The sequence below is a fragment of the Herpailurus yagouaroundi genome, unplaced genomic scaffold, assembly GCF_014898765.1.
Source record: "Herpailurus yagouaroundi ecotype Mexico unplaced genomic scaffold, PumYag 159, whole genome shotgun sequence".
NCBI classification, from domain to species: Eukaryota; Metazoa; Chordata; class Mammalia; order Carnivora; family Felidae; genus Herpailurus; species Herpailurus yagouaroundi.
In genome coordinates, this window is record NW_024412400.1 from 25,970,806 (window position 1) to 25,983,823 (window position 13,018).

The 13,018-nt window shown below is 37.3% G+C and overlaps 1 protein-coding gene across 8 annotated transcripts in view; it reads left to right on the forward strand.

The window, feature by feature from the left end:
• ANKRD28 (ankyrin repeat domain 28) overlaps nucleotides 1-13,018 on the forward strand; it is a 200,057-nt gene that overhangs the window by 129,158 nt on the left and 57,881 nt on the right. For 4 of the 8 annotated variants that reach the window (XM_040480133.1, XM_040480134.1, XM_040480131.1 and 1 more), the window contains 3 exons: nucleotides 2,496-2,566; nucleotides 8,833-9,033; nucleotides 10,602-10,689. In XM_040480133.1, the coding sequence (XP_040336067.1) occupies nucleotides 2,496-2,566; nucleotides 8,833-9,033; nucleotides 10,602-10,689 (360 nt within the window). The remainder of the gene's footprint in view (nucleotides 1-2,495; nucleotides 2,567-8,832; nucleotides 9,034-10,601; nucleotides 10,690-13,018) is intronic. The other 4 variants (XM_040480138.1, XM_040480136.1, XM_040480137.1 and 1 more) reach the window with 1 other exon arrangement.

Sequence of the window (13,018 nt, forward strand, 5' to 3'; positions counted from 1 at the left end):
CCAGGCGCCCCTATCTCTTCCATTTTCTACATAAAATTAAAGAATATTATTCAAACAGTTCTCACTGCTTTTTTCACTTTTTATTTCTCAGATCTTTATCAGCACATAAAGATTCTTCTCATTTTTCATGACAGCCACATTCTATTTCCTTGTTAATTAATATCTGCAGCCAGACTTTTGACCCATCCCATTTGCTGAAGGTCCATAATCAGGCCTCATTCTTTTCTGCCTTTGTCCTGAGTACTTGTCTTTTCTGAGTGTGTCACTACCTTTGAGGCTTTAAGGCCAATTCTTGCCTTTCAACTATGCACATAAATAAAAAATTGTAGAGAGAGGTACAAGGATAATGGAGAACAATTGAAATTCCAACCAGATAAATGGGAGAATGAAGAAGCCTAGCTTCTATATTGCCCCTTTATTGTCTCTAAGGACTCTAACCTCCTAACCAGTAAACATTTAAAATGTTTGCACTATCTACATGATGATTTTTGATGATGATCTTACACAAAATAAATGCTGACTTTATTGTACTCAGGCAGTCTGTGTTTTAACCATTTTGGTCTCCCAAGAGCCTAGCAGATGGTTGTTCAGATGTTTATTACATGAATATTATACTACTCTCTGTAGCTGTTCTTCATTTTGCTGAGCCCCTGTCTTTTGCCCAAAGCCTAACTGAACAATCATGAAAAGCTCTCATGTTGGTTCTTGGTTCTTTCAATGTCCTCGCTGTCACTGCTCAGAGTTTAGCTACTCTCAGAATTTCAACTTCTTACATTTGTGGATGGTTTTATACACTTACATTTCATTTCATTTTTCTCTCACATTCAAGACTTTTAAATCTATTCTAATATACATATATTGTGTGTTTATCATGTTAATCTTTGTAACAAGGTATTAGGAGATCTGCTTTATAGATGAAGAAACAGGTTGAGAGGGATCACGCAGCTAGTTAGGAACCCATAGCTAGTAGTTATTAGAGCTGTAACTTCGAGTCACTGCACTTGATTATTCCCTGGAACCTCACACTCAAAACATACAGTGTAAACATTAGACATCTGAATTTAGCCTTGGTTCTACTATACTTTGATGTTAAGCTATCCGCCGTACCTGTGTTTCATCATCTAGAAAATAAGGAGTTTGGACTAGATATCTAAAGGCCTTTCTTACTAGCTAGTAATGATCTTGGATATAAATATAGGATTGTTTATAGTGTAGGACTTATTGCCAGTCCCTCTACACTTTTAAGAGCTGGGGCTGTGTGTTTTTACTTAGATATATACTGATGCTACAGTTTGGTTGCTGCTTCTGTTTGGTTGGGATTTAGGTACAAAATCAGTGGATTTTATATAGCCAATAGATTTTTCCCTCCTTTTTTTTTTTGGTCTCACTAAATGTATTTATATTCTATTAAGGATAATTTTTATCCATTGCCAGTGACTTTTTATAATTTTTTAACGTTGATTTATATTTGAGAGAGAGAAAGAGAGACAGTGTGTGAGTAGGGGAGGGGCAGAGAGGAGACAGAATCTGAAGCAGGCTCCAGGCTCTGAGCTGTCAGCACAGAACCCGACACAGGGCTCGATCGAACTCACAAACTGTGAGATCATGACCTGAAACCAAGTCTGATGCTTAACCGACTGAGCCACCCAGGTGCCCCAGCAATGATTTTTAAATAACTGTACGTAGTTGATATTTTTGTAATCATTTAAACCTTTAGGTGTAACCCAGAAAGACATGTGGGTTCATTCATTTCTTTCTCAGTTTTTTTTCCTTAAGTCGGTAGCCATTGTATCCATTTTACACAGGAATACCTAATGCAGTTTTTATCCTCATTGAAGAACTATTTTGATATTATATTGCTTTATACCATGATAGATTCTTTTTTTTTTTTTTTAATTTTTTTTTTTTCAACGTTTATTTATTTTTGGGACAGAGAGAGAGCATGAACGGGGGAGGGGCAGAGAGAGAGGGAGACACAGAATCGGAAACAGGCTCCAGGCTCTGAGCCATCAGCCCAGAGCCCGACGCGGGGCTCGAACTCCCGGACCGCGAGATCGTGACCTGGCTGAAGTCGGACGCTTAACCGACTGCGCCACCCAGGCGCCCCCATGATAGATTCTTAGTAAAGAAATGTAATGAAGACTTTGTAATGGTCTGCGTTTTACATAGGAGTATTCTTATTAAGTATTTGACTTTTTTAAGACACGATTTAAAATGGGATCTTATTTTTACTTTAATATGCTCTGTATAAAGGTGCTTTTCTAGTCTATATATAAAAGGATGTTTCTTTTATTTTTAATAAAAAGAGCTAATACCTTATTGGAGAAGTTTGTTTTGTGATTTAATGGTAATTTATTAGCAGAAAGTATAAAAAAATGAAGTACTACTTTTTCAGTTGTTACCCAATTTGGACTATATATAACTAATATTTCAGGAAATTTATTTAAAATATTTTATGTAAAATATTTCAATTTATTTTTTTCTTCTTGTTGCAGGAGCTAGAGTTAATGCCAAAGACAGCAAATGGTTGACACCTTTACACAGAGCAGTTGCATCTTGTAGTGAGGTATGAAATTTCTCTTAGTAAATACATCATATATAAAAACATTATAAGTAGGCTTGCCTGTGAGCCCATATTAAAATTCTGTGTTTTCACAAGTAGGAAAAAGCAACTGAAAATACCTAGATTGGTTATTTGACTTTAGAATTTGTACAAACCAAGTTAAGTGTTCCCCATTTCTCTTTTGTGACTAAGGTCTCTTGAAGAGTCTGAAATAGCAAAGAATAGAAAACCCTCCTTGTATATGTCCTACAAGAGAAATTATTTGTTATCTTATAAAATCCTCCTCAATCTTATCTCTACTGGACAGGCTGCAGAGGTTCTGCTGAGTGTAATCAAGAAATAATCTCAGCAGTATATAGCGATTCATTGAAGTATCGTTTGGTTAAACAATGAAATTAGCTTCAAAAACATTGCTCGATCTCACATTTTACCAGTTCTAAATATATAACCTAAAAATTCTAGGTGTCTTATGGGGAAGAACAGCTTCTTCTTATTTGTAACCCTATACTATTTACTCTTCAAGATAACTGACATTTTTGGAGAACATTCATTTTTATGTTTTTCATACTTCTAGTCCTCATGACATCCTTGTAGGATAGATATTTTGAGGGAATTGTAGTTCATCATTTGCCAGAAACCACTCAACTTTTGAGTAGCAGAAATGGGATGAAAACCTAGACCCTCTTTTTTCTGTCATTTTACTCTTTCTAAAATGTATTCGGTGCATTTTAAAAATGCATTGTGTCCAGAGAACTCTTATCTCTTCACTTCTTTGTATTTCTCATGAACTACATCTTGAACCCAGAACAAGAATTAAACAAGTGAAGAGAAGTAGAGGGTGAGCGGCTGGGAGGGATTTCAAACCCTGCAACGTGACTGCGGCAGTCTGTTAGCTGTACTGTAGCCTCCTAGTTGGGAGGAACGGGAGGGAGAGAACCGTGGGTGGTGCACTGGAGCACATCTTACCACATCTGGGTCTGTGATGTGCTGTAGCTGCTGAAATGTGCAACTTGGATCTGGAGAAACTGGCTACGGATATCACTTGCCACTTTCTAGCTCTGTGATCTTAGGCAGATCTGGGGATTATCATGAAAACTAAGACATTAACCAAAATATTTTGAATTCTGAAATTCCTTGGTAATGTTAAGTTTGTGGTTAGCCCTCTTATAAAGAGTTTCTGTAAACAACGCAGTTAAGGAAGATAAACATTACTGTCATTGGGACCTATTAATAGGTTAGTCATACCTATCCAGTTTTTAGTATGACCCTTGGGAATATGATTATTAAAATTAATGGAGTTTTGCCAAATTAAGTCATAAGGGACACTTTGCATATTTGTAGAGATTGTAAAACAGACCAGAAATTCTTAAGGTAATTAATATTAGAGGAAGGTTGCAGGTTCTGCCCAAAGACTTAACAGCTGATTTTTTAAAACTATGTACTTAGCCTGAACTTACAGGCAAGCTGTAGGTTAGAAAGCAGTGATCTTAATAAGTTTCTTGAGTATGCTTTCAGCCTAAAAGTTACTGGGCTGTGTAGTAGTATTCTTTTGTAGGAAACCTAGTCAAGAATACCAGTTGCACCCATGTTCTTTTCATTTTTTCTACTACATCCTGAGAGCAAAAGAGTGCTGTACTTAATTTCATTGAATAAGGAAATATAGCCACAGAAGGGTATGGAGAAGACAAAATTTTAGGCAGTTTTGGTTTATGTTTTTGAAGTACTGTGAGAGAAGAAAGCCCTAAAGAGGGTGCCAATCCTCCAAGGCCTTTGGAAGCTAACACCATCATAGAACATAGTGGAGAAGTTAATTCGTCACAAGAGGATGCCTTAGTGCTTAATTCCTGCACTTTACCTGGGTTGAGAAAGGCTGCTTTGGGTTACAAATCCTAAACTCCTCACTCTCCCTCAGTGACATGGCTTCCACACACCTCATCGTATTGGCTGGCTGACTCATCTCATCTCCAGTGGTGATTTGTGACTGCCATTCTTCAAGTCAGAGCATACAGTTTAGCTCTCTCAATGCTGAGTATTCTTCTGAATAAATTGATTACTGAGTATTAGGGCTTTTTGTGTGTTCTTGTTTTGTTTTTTTTAGCTTGTTTTTTTTAAGAAGCCACATCACACTGCTAAATCCTCTGGAAGATACACATTTACTTTTTTTTTTTTTTTTTAATTTTTTTTTTCCAACGTTTATTTATTTTTGGGACAGAGAGAGACAGAGCATGAACGGGGGAGGGGCAGAGAGAGAGGGAGACACAGAATCGGAAGCAGGCTCCAGGCTCTGAGCCATCAGCCCAGAGCCTGACGCGGGGCTCGAACTCACGGACCGCGAGATCGTGACCTGGCTGAAGTCGGACGCTTAACCGACTGCGCCACCCAGGCGCCCCTACATTTACTTTTTTAACTTTAGGAATTACATCTTAGTTCTGTCAAGACCCCAAATTTATATTATCACATGAGATATTAGCAGTCCCTCCCACTATTACGTTTATTTGCGAACGTGTTAGCCCTTCTTTTTCCCATGCCTGACTTCAAATCAATGGTAAGAATTGCTTTTAAAAAGGCAGAGCCACAGACAGCTAGTGCTGTAGAAACTCTTCTAGGTGGACCCCAAGCAATGAATAAATACTCTTTGGACAAAATTATTTAACCTTTTGTCATCACCCCATATGTCATAATTTTATTAAAATCTGTGTCATAGGATATTTAGCTGAGTTTTTTCTTAAAAAATTTTTTTTAATGTTTGTTTATTTTTGAGAGAGAGAGAGAGAGAGAGAGAGAGAGAGAGAGAGAGAGAGATACAGAGCATGAAAAGGGAAGGAGCAGAGAGAGAGACAGACAGACAGACAGACAGACAGACAGACAGAATCTAAAGCAGGCTCCAGGCTCTGAGCTGTCAGCACAGAGTCTAACACGGAGTTCAAACCCATGGACCATGAGATCATGACCTGAGCTAAAGTCGGTTGCTTAATCGACTGAGCCACCCGAGTGCCCTACTTAGCTGATTTTTTAAAGTCAAGGCATACCTGGAGTATTTCTTACACATACATAGCCTCTAATAATGGAAAAATTGGAATTAAGGTTGCTATGGTAATGTTTATCATTAGTGGAACCATATATACCTTTTATTATTCCTATATTATTTTCTAAATACTTATAATGTGCTGATAATATGATCTAGAGTTTTACTAGTTCTGACAACAGGCTTATTGATTGTAATTTCTAGAAATCCGCGTGTTTGGTTTGGTTTAATGTCTCCCTCTAGTCTGTAGAGATTTGTTTTTTTCTGAATTTTCAAAGATTACTGCTATTGTGATCTGACATCCTATTGTGAATGATAAATGGTGGATACGTTAGTCAGCTTGGGTTGCCATAACAAAATATTATTGACTGTGTGGCATAAACAACAGAAATTTGTTTTCTCATAGTCTGGAGGCAGGAAGTCCCAGATCAAGGTCCAGCAGAGTTTCTAATGAGGGCTATCTTCTGGGCTTTGCAAACTGCTACTTCTTACTGTATCTTCACATGGTAAAGAGAAAGGGGGGGGGGGAAATCTTTCTCACTTCCTCTTCTTCTAAAGTATCAGATCAGGTTGCCTCCCTTATGATCTCATTTAACTTCAATTACCTCCCAAAGACACTGTCTCCAAATATAGTCACGCTGGGAGGTGTTAGGGCTTCAACATATGAATTGTGGGGGAACACAATTTGGTCCATAGTAGTGAACCCCTTGTTCAAACTTTGGTCTGTCTTGATTCTGGGATCTTGGTAACTATGTTTATAGCGTTTCTTAGGTGCCGTCTTACCCACTCTCACATACCATTAACTGGATTTATTCTTGCTTTTCAGCAAAACAAAAAAATAGTTTTGATTTTTCTATTTCTTGCTAATGGAACATAAATATTCTCCATACTTTTCAGAAGTATACACTGTGAATTCCAGAGTGGGAATGAATAAGGGAAGCCTGGCACTTATTCCTACTGTTTGCCTAACTTAATCCAATTATAAATTCTTCATTTTGTTTTTAATTATTTTCTAGTACATCCATCAACATATCTACTAACATTTCCCAGGATAATGTTAGTTTTATCCTCCAAATCACAATATACCCTTCTTGAGTTGGAGAATCCTGATGGTGTGTTTGTACCACTTCCTGTCTGTATCCTTTTCTTTATACTCCTTTTTTTCATTGAAGTATAATTTACAGTAACGTATCTACTCATTTTCCCAGTCAAGATATGGAAGATTTCCATCACTCCGGCAAGTTACCTCATGTCCCTTTCTAGTCAGTCTTGCCTGTCCCCGAGGCAACCACTGTTCTGATTTCTTCCACCATAGAATAATTTTGCTTATTCTAGAGCTTTATAAAAATGGAACCATACAGTATGTACTCTTGTATCTTGACTTCTTTTGTTCAACTTAATACTTTTTTTTTTTTTTCCCCAAACGTTTATTTATTTTTGGGACAGAGAGAGACAGAGCATGAACGGGGGAGGGGCAGAGAGAGAGGGAGACACAGAATCGGAAGCAGGCTCCAGGCTCTGAGCCATCAGCCCAGAGCCTGACGCGGGGCTCGAACTCACGGACCGCGAGATCGTGACCTGGCTGAAGTCGGACGCTTAACCGACTGCGCCACCCAGGCGCCCCAACTTAATACTTTTTTAAGTTTTGTTGTTGTTGGTTGTCTTTTGGTTTTGGGTGTTTGTTTGTTTTTTGAGAGCAGGGGAGCAGAAAGAGAGAGAAAGAGAATCTCAAGCAGTCTCTGTGCTGTCAGTGCGGAGCCCAACTCAGGGCTTGATCTCACGAACTGTTGAGATAATGACCTAAGCCAAAACCAAGAGACACTTAACCGACTGAGTCAACCAGGGCCCCCAACTTAATATTTTTGAGAGTCTTCCATATTACGTGAATTGAATGTTCATTCCTTTTATTGCTGAAGAGTATTTCATTATATGGATGTACAATAGTTTATCCATTTTCCTGTTAATGGCTGTTTGCATTTCTGGTTTGTGGCTGTTATGAATAAAACTTGGATGGGTCTTTTTAAATTTCTGTTGGGCAGATAACGAGTGGAATTGTGGGGTCTAGACTAGGCCTATACATATATATACGCACATATACATGTATATGACTGTCTGACTTCCTTAGCAGATTGATAGATTACTGGGCCTCTCTCTAGCCTTTGTCAGTCCTGTTAATAAGTATTTATGCTGTTTCCCATATTTCAGACAGTTCTGATTACTTTTTATTTGAAAGGCCTTGAAAGCTATGTGTGAATCAGAGATGATAGTATTTTGTTTAGTCTTCCTCGCTACTTACAGTTATTTGATGCTTTCGAGCACTTTTCATGTACTTTTTTTTTTTTTTTTTAAGAAAACCAAGGGTCATTATTACTAGACTTAAATAGTTCTACCTGGTAAATGAACTGAGATGATTTCTGTTCTGGGCCTTTTTATTTCATACATAGTTCGTCATTCATCTGCCAAAGATAGGATTATTACTACAAGGAAAAACTTCTTGCTAAGTTTAGTTCTGACTGTATTGCTTACTGTAGATTGCATACTGGATTCCTTAGTATCTAGCCATGAGGCCAATTTATAGATGTGTTGTGAAGTTTTCCTTGTGTTTCTGGAAGACAAATCCCTTTGGATACTAAGCTCTTAAATTGCCTGTTAACTTTCTCACCAGTTAGCATCACAGCATCTGTTTCTTTATTTACCTGTTGGTCTGTTTCTCTCCAGATCCTAGCGATTTCTCCTTTTATAAAATACAACGTGTATATTAATTTGGGAGACAGTATGTTTTAAATTTTTATGTATTTATTGTCAAAGTAATAATTCTCTTTAAAACTATTTAGAGTATAAATTAATTGTATCTTGCCATCTAGAAAAACGAGAACTGATGAATGTTTTTAAAGAATATTTGTTAGTATTTCTTGCACATTTTAATGTTGGTATGCCTTTAATTGGACAACAGAAAAGGGCAATGTTTTATCTCATTGCATTTTATAATGGCTCTGAGTAGTACTGCCTTTAGTTTAGAATATTTTATTTTCTTGAATAAATCCAACTCATTTATAGCAGGTTCTGCCAGACTTTTTATTTCCTTAGGAAATTTTAATTCCTTAATATATATAATTTATATATATAGTATGTAAATTATATATGATTCCTTAATATATATAATATTTGTATATATTATATATATATAATTTCTAAAACTGTTAACTCATTTGTCTTTTGTAACTTTTACCTTCATATGTTTTAGGAAGCAGTGCAGGTACTTTTGAAGCATTCTGCAGATGTTAATGCTCGAGACAAAAATTGGCAAACCCCTTTACACATCGCTGCTGCTAATAAAGCTGTAAAGTGTGCTGAAGCTTTGGTACCTCTTCTAAGTAATGTAAACGTGTCTGATCGAGCGGGGAGGACCGCATTACATCATGCAGCTTTTAGTGGACATGGTGAGGTAGGTAGTGTTCAGTTAGACAGTGATTCTCTCTCCCATCATCCTCCCACTCACCAGTCTAATTATTAATGAATTTGCCCTTTTTAGCCACTCAATCCATGGTAGTAGCAAACAGAAATATCCGTCTTGCTCATTTTTGTCTAATTTTGCCTTTAGCAAACCCTCGACTTCTTTTCATGATAAAATTTGTGATACAACATTCTCAAATTTTGAAGTTTACATATCAGATATAGCCCTATACACTTGAATTTCATGGTCAAAGGACAACAGAAGATGAAGGAGAGCACTGCCAGCTAAACACAATGTGAAAAGTATGTTCTGGCATTGTGGAAAAAATAATCCAGAAAGATAGAGCAGTTTCATTTTGCTCCCAGAAAGATAGTAAAAAAGGAAAACAGAGATTAGAAAATATTTTCTTACCATTTATTGTCAATGTTTAGTCAAGAATTCTTTGATAACAGACCATGAAAGGAAATAATTTAAGAAAATTAATATTTAGTTTTCTTTTCTTTGTCTTTTTTTCTTTTTTGAGAGAGAGAGAGAGAGAGAGAGTAAGCACAAACAGGGAAGGGGCAGAGAGAGAGGGAGACACAGAATCTGAAGCAGGCTCCAGGCTCCAAGCTGTCAGCACAGAACCCGACACAGGGCTTGAACTCACGAACCATGCGGTCATGATGTGAGCTGAAGGTGGACACTTAGCTGACTGAGCCACCCAGGCACCCCAGTATTTAGTTATCTTCTACAACAGTCATTGCTTCATGTTAGATATTGTCATGGTAAAGAGTAAGGTTTATGTGTACATAAAAGACTTAGTAAAGAAGGGAATACAGAGTAACAAAAAAAACCTTTGAGGCCAGCTTGCCCATCCTTCATTTTTGTTGCAGACACAGAAACTCAGAGATAAAGTGACATTCCCAAGATTCCATGCCTGAGTGCTAGTGGCTGCAGTGTTGTTTTCACTGTTCCTCTGTTTTTGCAACATAAAGAATCCTTGCCTTCACTGCAGTTAAGGTCGCAAGATACGTCCCCTTTTTTGGAACATGGAATGCCCTTTCCTGTGGGGAAACTTATCATAAATATGGTTAGACAGAATAGAAATCTATGAGGTACTACATCATGAGGTAAGTAGACTACCCAGTGACCTTTGGATCTAACCGTATTATAGATACTACGTTTGTGTTTGAATTAAATTTAAGACATTTCTGGGATAAGAATGCACTTTACATCTTAACAGCACTTTGGGCTATTAAAAGAAATAAAACCTGTTGTTAAATATTCCACCTTTAGACTTCCCATATTTGTACTTCTTTGTTCATAAAATACCAGGACAGGACACAAAAGGGCATCTTTAAAAGATACTGATGCCAGACTTCAATAACGTGCATTGTAAATCTTTTTTTCATACTTTGTCCTATTATTTATTGAATTATGTTAAAGGGTCTTCACTGTTTAGTCTACAACACACAAATTCAGTGCCACAGAGATTGAGATGAGTAGTCATCATAAGGGATATTCATGAACAGTTCTTCTTCTGAATTTTGATGAAACTGTGTTTATTCTTATTACAGATGGTCAAACTACTCTTGTCTAGAGGTGCCAATATTAATGCTTTTGACAAGAAAGATAGACGGGCAATTCATTGGGCAGCATATATGGGTATGTATGTTTTAAGTTTCATTTTTTGACATTATGTATTCAGGAAAATTTGTACATTTTAGTTCTTGCATTTGGTATAACATCTGTTTTTAAGGATAGTGAGCAGTTACACCATATCTAAATTTGCTGCCCAAGTGGACCCAGCCTGGTAGTGGGGGACATTTCAGGTCCAGTTTTCTTAAAGCTGTTTGAAAATAATTCTGTTTACTTTTAAAGGGAGAGACATCCTAGACCCAAGTCTGGGAAGCATAATCTTAGTTGGTGGTTTACTAGAAGCCCATTCTTATATCCATCCTTGTTTTCATGGGAATATTAAGATAGAAGTTATGAAGATGCTTTAAGAAGCCTATTATTTTGGGCCACTGGGTTGAATAGGCAACATCGTGTTTGATTTCTACAACAGTAATTTCACAGAAAGAAACTAAGGCTTAGAGTGTAGGCTTTTCTGCTGTGACATGTATATGTTCTTGAAAAATCTTGGGATTTGCAAAATTGCACCCTACAACCTGACAGCTCGTGGGAAAACATCTTGGGGTAGACTACCCAAAACCAGGCAACCAGAGTACTAACAGAAACATTAATTGGTTCTTAAGGTGACTTGGACAGCTAGAGTGCAGGCAGATCTTGAGCCTATCTCAAGATATTTTTAAGTGCACAAAAAGAACAGGCTTGTGGGTGCTAAAACCATGCAGGTGGAAGTAAATCTCTAAGTATGGAGGAAGTACAACCTGCCACGAACCTTGCAAGTCCTACAAGGCTAGGGTTGGTACCTCTGGGAGGAAGAGCTGGATATAGACATTCATTTTTCAAGTTTCTCAAAATAAAACTGAAAGAACTCTTCCTCCCTTTGTAGCGATGGAGCCTCAGAATTTTTTCTCTTCCCGCCAAAGGTTATAATTCTCCTTCTGCTATTTTGGCTCCTCTGGCTTAAGAAAAATCACATATGGATTGACACCTTATGTGTAATACTAGAGTCATTCCCTGATTTGCCATGCATACTACCTAATTACAAAGACATTTAGCTAGCCACCCTTCTTATAGGCATAGCTTATCCTCAGGACTCTCTGCTCTTGGTTTTGTCTTTTCCTGTTTCTGACATAAAAATAAAAAATTAAAGGAAGCTTTGATGGAAGATTATTAATTTTTAAAACTATATAAAATTGTAAAATATGACATTGGAAGAAAATAAATGAGCTCAAACCAGTTGTGTAGATAACCCCAAGGTCCAGCATTTTTTGCCTGTAGTAGAAAAAACCAAAAGCAGCAGAATCCATAGTGAATTGCAAGTCTGACCTTTAGTGTAAGTATAAGGAATGATCAAAAATGAAGGTTCTTGAAGGTTAATATCCTTGTCAGATGTCCCTGTTTTGAAAGCCAGATGCTGAACATTTGGGCTTCTGGTATTTCTCTCACACCAGAGATTCATGCCTCTAGTTATATCATGGGCAATTTTCTTCTGTAACTTGAAAGTAAAACATCCAGAAGCCCGTCTCCTGTAGCATCCGGAAGTCCCTTCCTCACAGCCTGTATATTTTTCATATTTTAAATCTTGGGGACTTTTCTGAATATTCTTCTGTAGCTTATCCTTCCAGATAGTTTTAGAGCATCTATTCTGAATGATTTGGTACACCTTATGTTAAAGGGTTTAAACATGAAGCAGAATTCATCAGGCCTCTTACCTCCAAAGAATTAAGACTTAACTAAGCAGTTGTTTTCATGAAATTCAAGGCCAGCTAGATTTTGTGGGTTGCCTCTAATTGAGCTCCCAGAATAGCTGGGTGTGTATATCTCAGGAGCCCTCCTTTGATAGCTTTGTTTTCTTTGGTGCACTGAATGTCACTTTTCAGGCCAGTTGTGGATTAAAAAAGGTATTCTGTGTTTCTTGGGCCTCATTTAATTTTTGAGCATAGACATTCAGGGATTTATAATTCTCCTTTCCCTATCTCTTTCAGCATGGAAGAAGAAGAATGTTGACACATAGTTTCTAAAACTGTTCAGCTGTTCTAAGCATTCAGGATTAAAGAGAGCTAAACATGTAAAAGTAGGGAGCTATTGACTGGTCTAATAGACAAGCCCGGTGTCCAGGTCTTTGGTCCTACTAGGGTTATATTCAGAGAATCTGTCAGTATTTGTGAAAGAGACATTAAAATTACATGTAGTCTTCTTATAATTTATTTCTCACAAACTTCTTATTTGCCCTGGACTTCTATCCCCTGGTTGAAGTTCCCCTTACTCTTCTGTTAGACTCTACCATTTGTCCCTATGCTGTTACTGAATTATGTGTCAGTGTTTGGCAGCAGTATCTCTATCCCTGAAGAGTTCATCATAT